General features: G+C 32.8%; 1 protein-coding gene and 1 pseudogene across 6 annotated transcripts in view; both read left to right on the top strand.

The window, feature by feature from the left end:
- The window catches only part of PHF14 (PHD finger protein 14), a 206,284-nt gene that overhangs the window by 83,335 nt on the left and 101,908 nt on the right, over positions 1-21,041 (top strand). For 5 of the 6 annotated variants that reach the window (XM_046020322.1, XM_046020321.1, XM_046020326.1 and 2 more), the window contains exons 15-16: positions 8,698-8,748; positions 8,870-8,991. In XM_046020322.1, coding sequence (XP_045876278.1) covers positions 8,698-8,748; positions 8,870-8,991 — 173 coding nt within the window. Of the gene's footprint in view, positions 1-8,697; positions 8,749-8,869; positions 8,992-9,544; positions 9,884-21,041 lie in introns of those variants that run through there. The other variant, XM_046020324.1, reaches the window with a different exon arrangement.
- On the top strand, positions 10,637-10,804 carry LOC123952340 (annotated as a pseudogene).

The raw sequence follows: 21,041 nt of genomic DNA, 5'->3' as shown, positions 1-21,041 counted from the left end.
TGATGTTTTTAGTTGGACTGTTAAACAAATGAAAAATGACTGAGATTACACATCTGTTAGTAAAGCTTTAAGTAATCCTCTATTATTATTGCCCACATCCTTAATTTTAGTTTGTATGAGCTAAGCAAGAAAAACCTAATATGATAATATGATGAAATTCCAGAAAGGTACTCTAGGGAATAATTGAAAGATTATTGCTGGGGTGCCTGGGTGGCTCAGTCATTAAGCGTCTGCCTTTGGCTCAAGTCATGATCCCAGGGCCCTGGAAGGGAGCCCACATAGGGCTTCCTGCTCAGTGGGGAATCTCCTTCTCCCTCCCCTTGCTCATGTATGTGCTCTCTCTCTCTCTTCCTCTCTTTCCTTCCCTCCCTCTCAAAGAAAATCTTAAAAAAAAAAAAATATCGCCATAGCACTATTTTCTTTCTCTGTCCTTATCACAATTGGAATTAAATTTTTTGTATGTTGTTTTTTTAATAAATGGACAGATACCCTTTACATAATAGAGACCTAAAAATAAATATATTTTTAAATACTTAAACTTCTGTTACGTGAATGCTAGGTTGAGTTCAGACAGTAAAACTGGACCAACAATTAGAATTGTCTTACTATGGAACATGCTGCCTCATTCTGTGGAATAGTTGAAGTCATCAGGGATATTTTCTGAAGAGTTTTCCAAATTGGGTAAAGAGAAGGGACTATATGAACCAGTACTTAATTTTAAGATGTATGTGAAATAACCATGATTTAACCACAATTCCTTTGACCTCAGTGTGTCATGGATCCTTCTTTATATTCCTAGTCTAATAGCCATCTTATTGTCACTATTATCAAGCAGCATAGTTACTCGCATACCTCTTGCCTTCACTTAAAATTCCAATATCTTACTTGTATCCTGTATTTAATCATTTTAGTAATGGCTTTTGCTATCATCCTTGATTCTTTCATCCTCTTGCCATTCTGAATTTCTTTTTTTTTCCATTCCTGCCTGAGAGTAGCCAGTTAAATGTGTTTTTTGAGAATTTTTGTTGCTGTTGGGCATTTTCTCTATACCCATCTTTAAGGTGAATGTTGAGTTTTATAGCCTTATTAATGGTATTAAAAATGACTTATGCCTAAATTTAAGAACGCTTTTGACTGTAGTTGAGATTTTGAAAGATCTGAGTTTTACATGATTTTATTTTTATGCTTCATCTTGGTTTGCACTTAACATATTTATAAATAATTATTAATGTAATTATTTGTTTGGTAACTGAACTCACGGACATGAACTCCCAGGTGGATAGGAACTGTCCTGTTTACTACTATATGTCTGCTACCTTTCACAGGGTTTGGTTCACAGCAGGTACTTAGTATTTCACAGTTCTTTCCATCTTTCATTGTGGCTATACATCTGAAGCTAGTATACTTTGGAAGAGTCTTTTTTCTAGCTCCTTATTGTTAGGAAGGAAATTGGTCCTTTTCACTTTATATATTCATCATATTTCATTGGCAAAACTATAGAATTACTTAAAGGCAGCCCGGGATACTTTTGTGTAAATATCTGTTATTTAGACATTTTCTCTGCATTATTTTTTCTTTGGAAACTTTTCACTTGCTTTTATGCAAGTAATTACTTTTGAAGAAAATATAAATTAGCTTACCTGTGTCCCTTTTGAAGTTACTTTAAAATTGATGTTTGTACTTTTTGGCATATTTTCTAATGACTTTAATGTAACTTGAAAGCTTTCAGATTTTCTTTTCGTTTTCTTTACATTTTGTTATCTAGTGACTTTTCATCTTTTATACAAGTGCCAAAGGACTTACTGGAACCTATCTTCTCATAGTCTTTTATACACATGCATCATCTTCTACTCTCTTTGAAGTTGTACATCTTTTTTCCTATCTCATACATTTTATTTTGTGTTACAGATCTCCCTTTTTGGAAAATAAATGCAATAAAAAGTCAAAATGCTTTTAGCAGCTTTGACTAAAACCATATTGTCTTTTCAGGATGCACCTGTTGTTATAGGTCATTACTTCGAAAAAAGGCTTAAACACGTGGTTAAACTGTTTTCCATCTAACTTAACAGTATTAAGTCAATAGCCTGTTCCAAGTGGCATTCTTAATTTGAGAGATAATCAAATATCCTAAGAGTTTACTTCCATTACATTTGTTTGTAAACTAATTTTACACATGCAAAATAGAGGCCTATTTAACAAAGTCAGAACCTAAATCCTCTGAGACTTCGAGAAACTAGAGTATGTTTTGTGTGTATGTGTATGTCTGTGTGTGTGTATAATTTTTGGTTCTAGTTTAGTGAAAACATAGAAATGTTTGGACTCAGCCCTATTGAAATGACTAAAGGTTACTGTTTCTTAACTTGTTATCTTTATACTTTTTAAATTAAATTATTGGAGTTCTGGGAAGAAAGTTATACATGGAGTCTTTAGATATCAGAATTATAGTCTGTTATTAGACTCAAAGTGACCTCTGAAGTACTAAACAGATTATGTAACCTCTGTTTGTTATAGATCCTTAAAAGATCTATAGATCCTGGCAAAAATTTTTGTGGTGAACTGGACTAACTCACTTTGGCTCACTTAGAAGAGATTTACTATGGGTATCCTTAGCTCAAATAATCCTATTCAGAGCCTAAAGGCTCCTGCTGTGCCTTTGCCTCTTGGAAATCTATCATTTTATTTACTTCCTGGAGTGTGGAATAAGGAAAACAGAATAGGCAGAGCTTCAGGATGTTACTTATTTCGAATATACCATTATTTGTGAGAAGGGTTTTATAGGAATATTTATTAATATGTAAAATGTATAATTTGTTTTTTACTTTTAGGCTTGTGGTTATTTTAATTTAGAGTGTTAAGAAAAGTTGGTCATGATTTTATTCTTCAGCATATTTTCCTAACCCTGTTAATATAAATTAAATTAGATAAAAAATAAACTCTACAGCCAGTTGACAAGAAAGGAAAACACTCTCTTTTGGTGATCACCATTCCATCTGTTATATGCCAGTAGCCAATAGAAACAGATGGTGCTTTATTCACACCTTGTTTATATGTATAACATTTTATTTTAAATATTTTATGAGCTTTAATATATGAGTGTGTTCAATATATTTTTTTATAATTGGAAAACATTTACTTGTTTTTTTTAGGAATTTTATGTTATATAACGTTGAAAAATTAAAAACAAGTTACACTGTAGGATTTTTATGTAACTGCCGCACAGCTGTTGGCATTTATTCCTCGGCATAAATCTGAATTTTAGCTTCACAGGTTTTCAAGGCTTGACCTAATTGTCCTAATTAACATTGAATTTGGAATTCTGTTCATGAGCATTTTGTCTTTTTTTGTATAGAAATTACACAGGCAGGCATTCTATGTTTCTGCTAACCACATATAGTTTATTAACTGTCATAAAAAAGATCCATCTTAAATTTAGAGAAAGCAATACACAGTGAATATGGGAAACCCATCTTAGTGATATCAAAGATGTTGAGGCACTGTTTTTTAGTTTTAAATTTAGTTCATTTGTCAAATGAATCATTCTAACCTTGGGAAAATCATCATGCATGTAACATTAAAATAACCCCAGCACTGAAGAATTAATTAAAATTTGTCACAGGTTTTCTAGTCCAAATGAGTGAAGTTATTGAAACATTTAATTGTTTGTTTCAGATGAATAAACTATTGAAATGATGCTTAGTAGCTAAAAATATTTATTCCTTTTTAAGTTACATATATTGTCTGTAATACCATGCTACTCTCTTTGTGGATATCTTATGACCTTCTGTTTTCAAGAAAATCTACCATAGGCAGATAAAGAGCCAGGTGATCTATGCAACTCAGAATGTCCTTATTCCTTACGCAAATAAAATTCTTACAAAATAGCAACACAGAAAAACAATAGACATACATCAAGTTTTGGGGTGAGTTTCAAACTTTCATTTACTCTTAATACCTTGATAATTACAAAAGAAAGCACAACTTGCAATTGAACCCTCAGTGATTTGGAATTTTGAGGTAATATGTCTGTGTTAAGTTCTAAAGCATATACTTGATAAATACAATTCTTCCTTTTTCCACATGCTATTTTTACTCGGCTGCTTGCTTGCTTGCTTGCTTTTTCTTTCTTTATTTTTTGCTTCTAAAATAGTGTCAGCTTCAATGTATATCATGAAATGACCACCCACTTATGAATACTTCTATATTTCTAAGATGGGGCAGGCTTTTGGATAGTTGAATTAGATTAGCCAAACATGTTTTTGCTATTCCTTTTTGCATCATTTCTCTGCCTTTAATTCCTCTTAACATTTTCTGATTCTTTCAGGGACACCATGTTTAAGATATCTTGTCTCTTGTGATTGTAGGCAGTCATGAATTCTTTTTTTTTTTTTTTTTTTTTTTTTATTTATTTGACAGAGAGAAATCACAACTAGGCAGAGAGGCAGGCAGAGAGAGAGGAGGAAGCAGGCTCCCCGCAGAGCAGAGAGCCCGATGTGGGGCTCGATCCCAGGACTCTGGGATCATGACCTGAGCTGAAGGCAGAGGCTTTAACCCACTGAGCCACCCAGGCGCCCCGCAGTCATGAATTCTTATACTTAAAGCTGCTGCCACTTTATTAAAGGTAGGGAAAAGGAAAAAAGAAAGAAAGAAAGAAAGAAAGAGAAAACCCAGAACTGTCAGTATTTTCCTGGTTGGAGGACTTGATATTTATAAAAAGTTGTGTTTGGATTAAAGCCTGTTTTCTCTTTTCTTTTTCTTTTCTTTTCTCTTGTTTTCTCTTCTTCTTTCCCTCCTTCTCCCTCCCTCCCTCCTTCGCTCTCTCCCTCCCTTCTTTTTCTTTCTTCCTTTCCTTTCCTTTCCTTTAATATTAATGGTGTGATAAGTGCCAAAGACGCTTGCTGTAATTTACTTTGGTAATGGATCATGTTAGTCATTGTACTATATAGAGTACCAAATTGGGTGGAATATAGTGTCAATTTAAGGTATTGAGGACTCCTTTTCATGGGTAAAAGTCTCTACTTGTTTCAAAATAGATGAATTCTTCCTTTAGACATCACAATGTTACAGTTCATTAAGTATTCAAATCAGAATAAGAGATTTGCCTTCTCGTAATAATTTTACTCATTTCTGCTTGGATTATACTGTTAACCTTGGATTTGGCAGGCAAGAAAAATCACTGGAATCAGAGTCGAGATACCTGGGTTTGCAGTTTACTTCTGTCAGTTACCAGCTGTGTGATAATTAGGTCACTTCCTTGGGCTGCTTTTTCAGAGCTCTGAGGTGCTATAATTTCATATTGCTTGTAACACCTCTGTTTTTCTGGCTGGAAATTGTTTAGTTGTTTAAAATTACCACAGGAATACATCAGTGATTACATTTGATAATTAGTGTACTTAATTTAAAGTTACTATTTTATATATTATAAATATATTCACTTTAAAAATAGCACTTTAGGGACACCTGTTGCTCATTTGGTTAAGTGGCTGCCTTTGGCTCAGGTCGTGATCCCAGCGTCCTGGGATCGAGTCCTACATCTGGCTCCTTGCTCGGCAGAGAGCCTGGTTCTCCCTCTGCCTCTGCCTGCTGCTCTGTCTGCCTGTGCTCTCTCTCTTTGACAAATAAATAAATAAAATCTTTAAAAAGAATAGCACTTTAATAAGACATATACATAGAAGAAATTTATAGAGAAATGTGACTACATCATTGTGTGATAGTATCACTTATTGGCGTTATGTTCTATGATACTAATAACAGTATGGATACTAAAAACTTCCAATAATGAAATCATACCAGAGGTTTAAAGGCTTAAAGTATAACAAGAAATGCTCAGCGGGGAGCCTGCTTCCCCCCCTCTCCCCCACCTACTTGTGATCTCTCTCTCTGTTAGGTAAATAAATAAAATTTAAAAAAATAAAATTTAAAGAAGTGGTAAATTATTGGGGGCACCTGAGTGGCTCAGTCACTTAAGCTCAGGGTTGTGATTTCAGCTCAAGTCATGATCTCAGGTTTGTGAGATTGAGCCCCATCCCATGTCAAGCTACTTGCTAGGCATAGAGCTTTCTTAAGATTAAGATTTTCTCTCTCTGAGCACCTGGGTGGCTCAGTGGGTTAAGCCTCTGCCTTGGGCTCAGGTCATGATCTCAGGGTCCTGGGTTTTGAGCCCTGCATCAGGCTCTCTGCTGGGCAGGGAGCCTGCTTCCCCCTTTCTCTCTACCTGCTTTTCTGCCTACTTGTGATCTTTCTCTCTGTGTCAAATAAATAAATAAAATATTTTTTTAAAAAAAGATTTTCTCTCTCCCTCCTTTCTCCTGTCTTTCTGTCCCTTCCCTCCCCCAAAATAAATGGTAAATTATTTCATATCTTCAAAAGAATTGAAAACATGAACTTAGAGGATTCATGTGTATTTCAAAAATTAATTCAATGATTAGATGATTCAAAATTAGTAATAGTTTGCTACTAGATAAAGTAGTTCAAAAATAAATATACATGTACTTCAAAAATTAATTCAATGATTCTATAATTTTAAAAAACTATCAATAGTTGGCTTCTATGAAAAAAAAAAAACAAAAAACCCAACTACAAGTAGTAGTTTATTACTAAAGTAGTAAACTGAATTGCTACTTCATTACCTAAAGATGGGTTGAATGAAGAGAAGTATGGAAATGTGTGAGGCTTCATGAGCATTCTTAGATGTTTGTAGAACTGAAAGGAGTCATTTCAGTATTTTCCCTTTTTTTTTTTTATAAAGTTTTATTTATTTAAGTAACCTCTGCATCCAGCATGGGGCTCGAACTAATGACTGTGAGATCAAGAGTCACAGTCTTCCAACTGAGCCAGCTGGGTGCCCCCAATATTTTCCATTTGGTAGTGGTTATTTGGATCAGTTCATTGAAATGCCCATGTGCATAAATTATGCAAATTTAAAAATAGATTCCTGGAGAAGGGAATAATAATTTATCCATTTTGTCAGCTGTTTTATCATTTGCATTATCTAGTATAATTATTTATGTTTTGATCTAACCACTTATTTTATTAAAACAAATTTATTGAGCTTTTATCTAATACATATTGTTTTAAGATTAATTGGGTCTAGAAAGATGAATATGACATGGTTCTTACCAGATTTACAGTGAATTGTTTTGGAGGACAGAAGGTGAAGTATAAAGGACAGGAATGTCACGGAAGGGGAGGATGAATGAATATATTAAGAACTTAACTTCTTATTATAAAATAAAATAAAATAAATAAAACTAAAACTTCAAGGTTTTAGGTAGAACTTGTATAAGTGTTGTCAATATTAAGTCCTGTTCTACACTGATGTTCTCAGACTTTAATATATGTACAATTTACTTGCAGATCTTGTTAAAAGGCAGATTCTGATTCAGTGTGGTGAAGTGAGCATGAGCTTCGACATTTCTGACAAGCTCCCAGGGCATGCCAGTGCTTAGGAGCTATGTTGGTATTTTGGGGACCAAGGCTCAGTGCTGTTTTTTAGAAGTAAGAATAGACATATATAGGGCCTGCATTTAAAGCCTTTTCCTGGTATAGTCTTACTTTTTCTAACTTATTCCATAATGTAATTAGAACATACTGACTAGCAATACAAATGTAAATGAATACATTGTTTATAAAATTACTTCTTTTGAATGACTAATTTAGTTAACTGTTGGTTATCTTTGGCCAGGTTAAACAGTATGCAACTAGCCATGATAATAAATAACAAAGGAGTCAGTATTTTGAAGAATTGAGATGACAGTAATTTAAGAAAACATGAGGGTTCTTATACTGGATATCAGTTCTGTTAAGGATTATTTGGTACCTATTCTAATTTGGGAATGTTCCTTGATATTAGCAGTCAGACAAAAGAATTTTTGGGAATGGTGCCTTCTTTCTCTTTCAGTCTCTAAAGAACTATGGTCTGCACATGGGGCTTATAAATCTACAAGAGGCTGAGCAATGTGGGTAGAGATTTTGAACATATTGGATGCAGTACTATTATTGTAATTACTTTTAACATTTAGAGGTCATCATTCTAATGGTAAATGTGTTCTGAAATAGAGGATATAAAATTTCAACTAATTAAGTTTAAAATAAGTCATTTATACCATGTTTTAGTTACTTTTTTTCTTTTTCTTTTTTTAATTATTTTTATTTTTTTAAGTAAGCTCCATTCTTGGCATGGAACCTGAGTTTTAGTTAGTTTTATTTCATCTAGGATTTGGGGACATCTGAGATCTTTTACTCCCACTTTTTGATGGCAGTTAAAAATTGATTCGTTATGTTATACAAACACGTATGTACTCTGCACACACACAGGAGTATTAGTAGTATGAGCCCAGGGTTAGCATTTCGGCTATAAAAGTCATGTAAGTTCTGAAGGTTTAAATGCTCTGGATGAATCATAGTTGTGTGACATGTGTGAAGTATTGAGAAGTCATTCCAGTTGATTTTGAAGAATTTATTTTTCTTACCAGATTGTTGTGTAATTTAAAAGTAAAGTGCTTATAAAGTGCATTTAATTTGTCATGTTTTTATCTCTTGTGACATAAATTGTAACAGTGCACTAGAGCAATACAGTATTAATTAGAAATACTAATTTTCCAAGTGCTTAACTTAAGCAGTAACATTTAACAGAGAATATTTATTTTTATTATTAAATTAAACATTAGATATTTTTGTGGAATTTTTTTTTTTTCTTAGAGAACCAGAGGACGAAAGCGAAGCTTCATTCCTGAGGAAGAAAAACATGAGGTTGGAATAAGTTAAGCATTTTTACACAACCTAAACTTTGAGAAACTTTCTTGCTTAAATTATTTCTTTTTTCCCCATCTCCTGATTTTTATGTTTTGTTTTGTTTTCCCTTGTATGGCAGGAAAGAATTCCTAGAGAGAGAAGGCAGAGGCAGTCTGTGTTACAAAAGAAGCCTAAGGCTGAAGATTTGCGAACTGAATGTGCAACTTGCAAGGGAACTGGAGACAATGAAAATCTTGTCAGGTAAATTGGATGCTGAGACTTTGTTTTAGGGGATTAAAGTTCCATCTTCATATTTTCTCATCACAGATATAATGGGGGAAAAATTACAATATAGGACCTTTCTTAAAATCTTAGTGGAAATAGTAGTTCAGAAACAGGTTTCATGTGCATGGCTATTTTCTGGCTTGAGGTGTAATTAAGAGTGATAATCTGGATTTTGAACACAAGAAACAATTTTCTCTTAGTAAGAGCAGTTGGTAATGCTCTGTATAGAGGGCAAAAAAAAATTTGATCTAAACACCTTGTATGAAGATTTCATAAAACAATAAAATTACTAAGTTGTTACATGTTATAAAAGTTGAAGTTTATTAGTGATAATAAGACAGATTCTTTTTCAATGATAAGAGCTTCATTAGCACTTCCTTACCACTTATCAAAATGAATGTGTTAAATGCTTCTCTCATGAAATAAAGAAAGGTGAAAAGATGGCCTAGATAGATTTTGCTTTTTTGTTTTGTTTTCTTCTTTGTTTCTTTGTTTTGCTTTGGTACCTTTTTTTTTTTTTTTTTATCAGACATAATGCTAATCAGGAATCTCAGCTGATGTTGCACAGTGGCTATTCCTGAGGGTCCAGAGACTGCTAATTTTAGCCTTTGCCTCTTTTGCTGAGATGAAGAAATTACTCAAAGCCTTGGGTGAGATGAAGGAGTGGGTAAAGTGGGTGAGCAAAAGGAGATCTAATTTAAAAGTAGTATCATTCTTTCAAAGGACAGTGACACAAAGAGTCTTTTTGTGTCTTAAGGAAACAATTTCTGATTTCTTTAAAAAATTGTCTTTTGATGAAGCCCTGTGAAATTAACTGAGGGCACAGAAATTAAATAAAAGTGAGTTTTTAAAACATATATTAGAACTGTTAAGTGATGTTAAATATTTGCTTCCAAAATGATGTCATCTATTTGTCATTAGAAATCTAATTTCTATTTGTTTTAATTCCATAAATATATGCAGTTTTAAATTTAAATTTTAGAGGTTTTTAAATACTATCATTAAAGAAAATGAGGAGAAAATAAACATTCCAGTGAAGAAATTAAAGTGCTTCCTTAAAGTTAAGAAGGTCTATCATGTTTGGTCAGTGTTCTCTGAAGTAGTACATATACAATGTCATGAGGGCTCTCCTGGAAACAAAACTCACTTAAATTTAGGATAGAGTAGTTCCTGTATCCAAAGATACACATGTATAATTCTGTCCATACTATAATTTTCTTTATGTAAAAAAAAGAAATCCCAACCATAAGCATAACATGATAGAATGCATAAAACAATAAAACTAAATAAAAGAAAAAAAAACCAGTAAAGCAGTCTTATATAATGAAAAAAAATTCAGTCTAAAGGAAATCCCCTTGGGGTTGACGGTTGCATCGTGGGACATGATCAATTTGAAACTAGTTAAAAACTTAGAGAACTGGTTATTCTCTCTTTAGTTATTTGAAACTATGTAAATATCAATCCTCTTATTTATTTTTTCAAGATAGGAAGCTGATTCATGACATTTTTGCTATAGGACCTATACATTTTTACCAGGTTTCTATTTATTTTATCTGCTTGGTCATATATTTGAAAGAACCTCAGACATAAGTTCAATTTTAATTTTAAAAACCACTTTATAAGCTTTGCACAGTGGCAGTATCGTAGCCAATGAGGTTTATCCGAGGTGCGATTATTGCTAATTAAAAACCACTTTATAACAAGAGTATCTCCAACACATCATATTTTAGTTGTCATTTAAAAAAAGTAGATACAATCTTTCTTCGATTCTTGGTGAGATTTTAAAAGTAATATTGGCCTTTCCTATCATTTAATTAATTTCTGTCATAAAATTTTCATTCCTAATTGCATTATTATAACATGCCAGTGTCTGGGATTTTGTGGATAGTCTTCTGGAAGGTAAAGATATTTTTGTTACTCTAGAAATGATGAATATACAAAGTTTTCCTTGGTTTTGCCTTGTTAAGAAGATAACATTACAGATTTTCTGCAAAGGTTTTAAAGAGGTTATGAAGAGGGAATTAAATGTTTTTATAAATATTATATGTTAATGTTTTTGAGGATAAAATAAGCTGGATAAAATAAGCTGAATAAAGCAGTGCCATAAAATGTTTTATGGTTATAATGTGACTCTTCTGTTAAAAACAAAGTACATATTCAATATAAGCACGATTGCTCTTGGATTAAAGAAGAATTTTTTTTTAATGTAGAATTTCATGTGCTTAAAAGGTAATCTTATAAGTTAATATTGGCCATTTCCCCTAACATCTCTTTTATTTTGTAATTGGCACCATTATTGTTTCCAAATCACCCCACCGCACAAAATTCTGCACTTTTATGATTGCATCTTAAGTATTACATACACATGCTATTTTTTATCTTTTCATTTTAAGACATTTTAAATTAGACTTTATTTTTCCTAAAGATATATTTCAGTGCTTAGTCAGAGACACATTATACTTATTATGTATGTCTGTTAGGTTCTATTATAAAATTAAACTTCTTGGGTGGTAATTTAATTACTATTTTACTGAATATACTATATTTTCTCAAGTTCCTTTGAACTGATATGACTCAGGTTTAGCAGCTTTGATTTTGAAACCACACTTCTCTATGTAATTCAGGCTATATAACAAATTCCTTCTTAATTATTTTCCTGGCTTTTTCCTTTATTTGTATATGTGTATATGTGAATTTACATGTGTAATTTTTTAATATCGTTGGGAAATTGAGTTCACTTAATCCGTTAACTGTGATACTAGGTTCCAACTATTATTTTTGGTTTGCCTCTAAGTTTTTCTCAGGTCTTTTGCAAGTAATTTAGCATTTCTGTGTCTCAGTTTTTCCCTTTATTATACATGATCAAACTTATACTCTGTTCCATTAGGGACTTAAATGAGCGATAAGTATTTTTCCATATAAAATAGTAGGGTAGTAGTAGTGGTATTGTTTAGTAATACAAAGGACACATATATGAGGTTCTGAAATAAGGGTTCCAATTGGTAAATATGTTTTAGTAATAATACATGCTTATTTTTGCCTTTCAGAGAATGTGCATGACTTGTTTTTGTTGAGTTTGTTGAGACATGTTCCTTAAAATGATTAGACTCCACTATTTTCACTAGACATGGGAAATCTGACAATGATCAAGGTCCTAAAGAGGAAGATGGTTTACAGTATCTTACACATTTTTTAAAAACAGTGCTTCCATTTTGCCATCTGCTTTTAAAATTTAAATCAAAATTGTGTGGGAAATTTCCAATTAAAAATGTGTATTTCTTAATGCTAAAGGCCAGATTGAAACTCTGTTTTGGAATTGTGAAGTCTATTTAGGTATTTATCTCTCTGTGATGGATGTTCTTTTTTTGAGATAGTTATGGCCATGTAGAGATATATTATTTATTGGTTTTTGTTTCCACAGTTCCTGGAATAATTAATACTCAGTAAGTGCTTGGTAAATGAATGACTACTTCATATAAATAATGACTGATCATTATTGGCTGAATTAATAAAGAAAACTTTTACTGTTATAATTTATTCCTAGAACAAATTGGTCATTAAATATAAGTATTTGATGAAGATGTTTAGAAGGCTTAATAAAGGAAAATTGCTTTTGTGTCACTAAAAAAAAGGGGATGAATTTTTTCTGTGTATTAGGTAAGGAAATAGGCCCTACAGATCTGAGATTAGTTAGTTGATACATCAGTGTAACAAACAGAAATGAAGTGATCCCTCTCCTTTAGGAAATCATATTTGATTTGCAGAAGATAGATTTTTAGATGTCGGTATGCCTTTCTTCTAAGTCTTTATCAGGCTATCAGATTTAGAATAAGACCAACTTTTAGACCTTAAATTTTAGCTTAACTGTGTACATCTTAATATTTAATGGGAGATAGGAGAGAGAAAAAAGGTTTCCTAAAACTAAAAACCCTGGAATCTATTTGTTTCCATGAATAGTATCTTTAATTTTATTTTGTATTGTGGCCATTACTCAAAAGCTTTGAGTGTAGGAAATGATCTATGAAGCTATTTTACTTTTATAGCTAAGTCCACACTATCAAATGCTTACTATATTCTCCTCCTTATTTGAGCATATGGCAAATTATATAGATACTGAACCATAAGATTAGAATGTTTGGTCTCTCAACAATATCGTTATTACTTTTACTTATTTCACATTTTAAATATCTGGCATCTGAGTGCTTCTCTCCTAACTAGATTTGATTGTATTATAACCTGTTAGGAGCACCTGCAAAAATTCATATTTATCAGATTTTTATTTCAAATATTAGTCTCTGATTACTCAGGTTTTTTTTTTTCTTAAATTACCCATTTTGTTCTAACATGTATTGGAGTCTTACTAGAGTACCTGTGTCATAGTTGAACGGATGTTTTCTTGCAAAGGTTTTATTAGACTAGAGAGTAAAGCTAAGATTAGTTATAACTTGTTAACTATGCTCATAGAACATCAGATCACTAAAAATGGATTGTTTTAAATTACTTTAAAAAATGAGGGGTGCCCCGATGGTTGATTATCTGACTTGGTTTCGGCTTAGGTCCTGATTTCACGGTTCATGAGATTGAGCCCTGTGTTATGCCGGTTGAGTTTTTTTCTCCCTCTCCCTCTGCTCCTTGCCCCCAACCCGCGCAATGCACTCTCTCTAAAATAAATAAATATATTTTAAAAAATACTTAAAAAATGAAACCTAATATTATTTTTTAAAAAACAGTCAAAATTGCAGTTGGTAGATTTCTTAAATAGAATGAGTTTTTTGTTTTGATTACGCACTTGTTAGTTTACTGTTTGTAGTTAATCACATAATAATCATTCTTAATGATAAAATTTCCATACTTTTGTAGGAATATCATGATTGTAAGTGGTGGTGTTTGGATTATTTGGATAATTATAAATTAAAACCTAGAAATAACTACAAGTTTTAAAATGATTTATGTCTTCTAGTAACTTTCAAATGTATGAAAAACAGACATTTCTCTGTACAAAGACATTTCTGGATAAGCTTGTTTTTATTCCTTGCCTCTACCAGCAGTTTCAAGGATAGGTTTTACATTTTTGTTTTACTTTGTTTTGTCTTATATTCCTGAGTCAGTGGTTAGTTAGTACCATAAAATTACTTTATTCTGAAGGACTACTTCCAAAGCTTGAATTTTAATTATTTCTTTCAGATATGTGTGGTAAAAATGTATCCTCTCATGTCACCCTGACAACTTTGTGATGTACCTCTTTCTTCAAGTTTGTCTGCTATTCTTTTTGGTATATGTTTAACTTGGCTTTTCTCTCTTGAAAGTATAACCATCTTGAAGGCCATAGTCTCTTTTAAGCTTAACCTTGTAAAGATTTATGTTCTCCCTCCAAGTTACTAGAACTACTCCTCCCAACCCCCACCAATCATGGTGGTTAGTGGCTTACACACTTTATAGGAAGCTGCATTAAGAAATCAGTCTGATTGTTGGTTTACAAAGATATTTTTATTTCCCTTATTACTAAGATAAGTAGGAAAAAAAGCTTTAAAAGATAATATCCTTGCTGATATATTTTTAAAAGTAGATGTTTTGATGAAATACAACTGTATTTCAATCTTAGTTATTTGGATGTAGGTAACAAAAAATTAAAAGTAAAAAAATGGCTATCCCTAAATAGAAACTAAATCATACATGTTTTGTTTCAGTGTTTTAAAATCTAGACTGTGTCAACTACATAGACAAAAATTCAATGTCCCTAAATTGTAAATTCTAAAGTAATAATGAAATAATGAAACAAACTTAAAGTTTCATATTGTTTCCATTTATTAAACTTTATTTAAAAGTATCATGTTCAATAGTTCCCTGCTTGAGTTTAGAATATACAGGAAGTAGTTTCAGAATTGCCAACCCAAACAACTACAAAAAGTAAATCTGCTCTGTTCACTAGTGTGTGTTGGGAGGGTGGTAGTAAGTTATATACAGTGAAATGCAAAAGTATTAAGTGAATAAATTGATGACTTTCCTGAAAAGTATGCACTCATATAACCCCCATTTCTAATAAGATCTGGAACATTTTCATTAATTCCAAGAAGCTGTGCCCTTTCCCAGTCAGTCATTCTTTTCAAATGCACCCATTTTGCTATTCTTTTTGACCTTGCGTTAGTTTTCCCTCTTGTAGAATTTCATATAAATAATATGTTTAGTTTTTATTTGATATCTGCTGTTTTAATAGGTATGTGAGGGAATCCCACTGTGGTTTTAATTTACTCTGATCAGAGTAATGTAAATTAGATATAGTTATAGATATATAAAGATACATATGTAGATATAGGGATATTGAGCACATTTTCATGTACTCTGGCTATTTGTGTGTCTTTCTTTGAGAACTAATTCTTTTGCCCATTTTTTTAAAGATTGGGTTACATGTTTAGTATTGAGTTGTAGGAGTTTTTAAATATATTTTGGATATAAGTCCTTTTATAAATAAATGTTTTTCAAACATCTTCTCCTTATTCATGGCTTGCCTATTCATTTCCTTCATGGTATCATTTAAAGAGCAGAAGTTACTAATTTTGTTGAAGTCCAGTTAAGTACCTTTTTCTTTTATGACTGTTGCTTTTGTTTCCTATCTAAGAATCCTTTGCCTATGTCCAGATTACAAAGATTATCGCATAAATTTTCTTCCAGAAGTTTTGTAACTTTAACTTCAATATTGAGATAGATGATCCATTTGAAGTTACTTTTTGTGAACTCAGGCAGAGTTAAGGAAGGTTTATTGTTTCATGTGGGTTTCCAGTTTTCCAGCACCATCTGTTGAGAATGCTTGCCTTTCTACATGAAGTTGCTTTGGTGTCACTGTTAAAAATCAGTTGGTTTTTTAAATGTGGATCGTTTTGGAGTGCATGGGTGTCTCAGTCCTTAAGCGTCTGCCTTCAGCTCAGGTCATGATCCCTGGGTCCTGGGATCAAGCCCCACATCAGACTTCTTGCTCAGCAGGGGTTTAGCTTCTCTTTTTCTCTCTCTCCCTCTGCCCCTCCCCATTGCTCATTCTCTTTCTCTCTCAAATAAATAAAATCTTAAAAAAAAAAAGTGGGTCCTTTTGAAACTGTATTCTATTTCACTAAGCTAAGTATTTATTCCTAGCCAGTACCAATGGTCTTGATTACTATAGTAATCAAGTTACTATATAGTAAGTTATTTTGTGCTTCTAGTTCCTTTGCATTTTCATATATGTGTCAGAAATGCTTGTCCGTTTTCATTGAAAAAAAAAAACAAAAAAAGAAACCTGCATATAATACCATAAAAGGCACAGGCAGCAACAACAACCACAAAAATAGATAAGTTGGATTTCTTTCAAAATTAAACTTTTGTGTATCAAAAGGACAATATCAACAGAGTGAAAAGGCAGCCCCCCAAAATGGGAGAAAATATTTATAAATCAAATATCTGATAAGGGATTGATAATCACGAATGCATCAAGAATTGCAACTCATTAAGACAAAACAAAACAAAAAACATGATTAAAATTAGCAAAGTTTTAGAATAGACATTTCTCCAACAAAGATACACATCAGCCAACAAAGACATGAAAAGATCCTAATATCACTCAATAGAGAAATTAGAATGAAAACCGCAAGATACCACTTCAAACCATTAGAATGGCTATTTAAAAACAAATAGCAAGTGTTGGTGATGATGTGGTGAAATTGGATCCCTATGTATCATATGTATATGAGATATATATATATGAATGTAAATTACTGCTTCTGTAATTTGACTATTATAAATAATACTGCAATAAACATCAAGATGCATGTATCCCTTTGAAGTAGTGTTTTTGTATTTTTTGGATAAATACTCTGGTATAATTACTGGATCATAGGGTAGTTCTATTTTTAAATTTTTGAGTACCCTCCATACTGTTCCACAGTGGCTGCAATAGCTTACATTCCCACCAGCAGTTCATGAGGGTTCCTTTCTCTCTACACTCTTGCCAATGCTTGTTTCTTGTGTTTTTTATTTTAACCATTCTGACATATGTGAGGTGATATTGTAGTTTTGATTTGCATTTCTCTTATCATAAGTGATGTTGAGCATCTTTGTGTGTCTTGGCCATCTGTATGTCTTCTTTAGAGAAATGTCTGTTCATATCTTCTGCTCATTTTTAATTGGATTATTTGTTTTTTGGGTGTTGAACAGGATTGTGCTCTGATCCTTGAACTTGACATAGCTCTACATTATTCAGATTTTCAGGTATCTCTTATTTTTTCTCATCAGTGTTTTTTGTAGTTTTCAGTATAAAAGTCTTATATATCTTTTATTAAATGTATTTCCATGTATTTAGTGTTTTTTGATGTTATCATATAATTTTTAAATTCAGTTTTTTGAAACTGTTAATGCAAAAATGGAGAGCTGCCCGGTGTTGAGGTGGTCAGTTAGGATAGTTAAATTTATTTATTTATTGTAGTGCATAAACAAGAGGCCAAACGGGAAAGGTTGCTGGCTCCCCAGATATTCCATGTTTTCTCCGCTGAATAGCATTGGGTGAAGTTCAAATCAATCAATGCAGACATAGAGGGGAGTGGGGCATTATTGTCACTGCTAAGGGAGTCCTGAACAAAAGGTTTTGTTGGTTTCTGGGCACTAAGGGAGAGGATGGGTGCAAGGGTTATGAAGTAGAAAGCACTGAGTCAGTAGAGTGTCTGTAAGACCCCTCAATAAGGAGATTTTGGTAGAGGTGCATGAGCTCCTTCTTCAGTGTTTCAATCTAGCTCCTTCTTCCACATAAGGAGGCTTAAAAAATTATACCAACCTTGCAATCCTGGGATAAGCCCCTCTAGGTCATGAGGTATTGCCTTTTATATATATGTTTTTGGATTTCATTTGTTAATATTTTGATAAAGGCTTTGTGTCTCTATTCATGAAAGTATTGTTTTTGTTAATTTCTTGTAAAGTCTTTATCAGGTTTTGTTTTTAGAGTATACTGACCCTCTACAAGGCACTAGAAAGTGTTCTCTCTCATTTACCTTTATAATTGATACTTTTTCACTTAATTTTTATGTGAAACCATTTGGACCACAGTTTTAGTTCTTGGGCAGTTTTTGATAATTCATTTTTTAAAATAAATATAGAACTATTGAATTTTTTTTTATTTTGTTTTGTGTCTGTTTTGATAAGATGGGTTTTCCAGGGAATTTTTAAATTTCATCTCAGTTGTCAGTTGCCTCTTTTCTTTAGTTGTACATTATTTTTGAATATGCACTGCAACTATTTGCTTACTTTTCTACTTGTAATATTTTGGATCACAGTCTCTTCTTGTTAAGACAAGGTCAGTGTTTACTTCTTCCATGTACCCTTCCTGACTTAGATGATTCCACAGTGATCTTTTTCTTGCTTCGGTTGCCCTTGGGACTCATATACAGTCCTACATCATGCTGTCATCCTCTTGTTTAAAAATTGTCTATGAATTGTTTTTACTTTTTCTATTAGATAAGGTAGGGTCTTGGCCTTCCATTGTTTTGTGATGGTTTTTATAATCTAATACAGTATGCCACAGGCAATTAATTCAGAATAAATAAATACTAAATTATTTGCTGATACATTGTTAGGTCTGTACACCTTCGTAGCTTTATACAATTGAAATACTTTGTAATTTCTTTGAGGGTAGAGACAATTCTTTAAAAAGTTTTTGTTTTGGGGCGCCTGGGTGGCTCAGTGGGTTAAAGCCTCTGCCTTCGGCTCAGGTCATGATCTAGAGTCCTGGGATCGAGCCCCGCATTGGGCTCTCTGCTCAGCAGGGAGCCTGCTTCCCCCTCTCTCTCTGCCTGCCTCTCTGCCTACTTGTGATCTCTGTCTGTCAAATAAATAAATAAATAAAATCTTTAAAAAATAGTTTTTGTTTTATTTTTAAAATTTATAAGCATTTTTAATTATTAAGAACAAACTTAAAAATAGTATATACATGTTGTAAGGAAAAAGTAGTTATATAAATTTTTTTGATTGAGATACTTCACTGAGAGATCTCAGCTACTTCATACTTGTCACTTGCCAGTTCTGTCATTTTAGGCAAGTTATTTCATCTCTGTGGATCTCTGTTTTCTTACTTTAGAAGAACTTAGGCTGTATCATCTCTGAAGTCTAACATAGTAGCTCTGATATTCACAGATTATGTGATACTCCCAAATTCCCAAGCCCATGCTATTTGTTTATGTTCCCTCACAAGCTCTCCTGGAAACACATATTGTCAGTAGGGTCTCTTTCGAGGCTACTCTGTAACTATGTAGAATGTGATTATATCTCTTGATTAAGTCTCAAGAAAAAAAAAATCTCTTAGAGTGGAAGCTGTTGTGTTGCTGTGTCTCTCTCTTTCATCTAAAGAGGAGAGGAAAATAAGTTTATTCATAATACCTACTTCCATTGTTAAATAGCAAATACTTTTTTTTTTTTTAAGATTTACTTATTTATTTGAGAGGGAGAGTGTGAGCAAGGGGAAGCACATAGGAGAGGGAGAGAACCCCAGGTAGACTCCCCACTGAGCATGTAGACTGAGGTGGGGCTCAATCTCATGATTCCGAAATCATGACCTGAGCCAAAACCAAGAGTCAGACACCCAAGTGACTGAGAGCCACCTAGGTGCCCCACTTTTTATTTATTTTTTTCCTGAAGTATAATTAAGATATAGTGTTATTATAATAGTTTCAGGTGTACAGTCTAATGATTTAACAGTTCTGTAAATTACTCAGTGCTCATCACTGAGTGTACTGTTAATCCTTTTTATCTGTTCCATTTATCTCCCCACCCACTTCCTCTCTGGCAACCACCATTTTGTTCTCTGTATTTAAGAGTCTGCTTTTTTTGTTTTCTCTCTTTTTTTTTGTCCTGTCATTTGTTTTATCTTTTAAATTCCAAGTTTGAGTGAAATCATATGGTTTTTGTCTTTCTCTGACTTATTTCACTTAGTACCATATCCGTGGTAGTTCTATCCATGTTGTTGAAAGTGGCAAGATCTCATTCCTTTTCATGACTGAGTAATATTCATATTCATTCATTCATACTCAGATACACCCACACACTACATCTTTATCCATTCATCTGTGGGTAGACATTTATTTACTTGGCTTGCTTCCATATCCTGCCTATTGTTAATAATGCTGCAGTAAATATAGGGGTGCATATAGCTTTTCAAGTTGGTGCTTTTGTTTTCTTTGGGTGAGTACCCAATAGTGGAATTACTGGATCATACTGTATAGTGAGTACTTTGGGTGAGTACCCAATAGTGGAATTACTGGATTGTACAGTTTTTAACGTTTTGTGGAACTTCCATACTGTTTTCAACAACGTCTGCACCAATTTGCTTTCCCACCAACAGTGCATGAGGGTTCCTTTTCCCCCACAAGTGCTTGCCAGTACTTATTATTTCTTGTCCTTTATATTTTAGCTGTTTTGACTGGTGTGAGATGATATTTCATTGTTTTGATCTACATTTCCTTGATGTGTGATGTTGAGCATCTTTTCATGTGTCTATTGGCCATTAGAATATCTTCTTTGAAAGAATGGTTCCTCTTCCCATTTTTTAGTGGGATTATTTAGTTCTTTGGTGTTAAGTTGTATAAGTTCTTTGTATATTTTAGATATTCACCCCTTCTCAGATATATTAGTTGCAGATATCGTCTCCTATCCCATAGTTTGCCTTATGGTTTTGTTAATGGTTTCCCTCTCTGTGCAAAAGCTTTTTATTTGGTTGTAGTGTCAGTGGTTTAATTTTGCTTTTGTTTTTCTTGCCTGAAGAGACATATTTAGAAAAATGTTGCTAAGGCTGATGTAAAAGAAATTACTGCCTATGTTTTCTTTTAGGAGTTTTATGGTTTCAGGTGTCATATTTAGGTCTTTAATCCGCTTTGAGTTTATTTTTGTGCATAGTGTAAGGAAATGGTACGTTGTTTTTGTTTTTTCAGTTTTTGGTTTTCTTTTTGCATGTAGTTGTCCCATTTTTCCAGCACCATTTGTCAATAAAGCTATCTTTTCTCCATTGTATATCCTTAGTC

The sequence above is a fragment of the Meles meles genome, chromosome 10 (assembly GCF_922984935.1).
Source record: "Meles meles chromosome 10, mMelMel3.1 paternal haplotype, whole genome shotgun sequence".
NCBI lineage: Eukaryota > Metazoa > Chordata > Mammalia > Carnivora > Mustelidae > Meles > Meles meles.
Note: the sequence above shows the minus strand (reverse complement) of the source record. Positions and strands in the feature narration are given on the sequence as shown.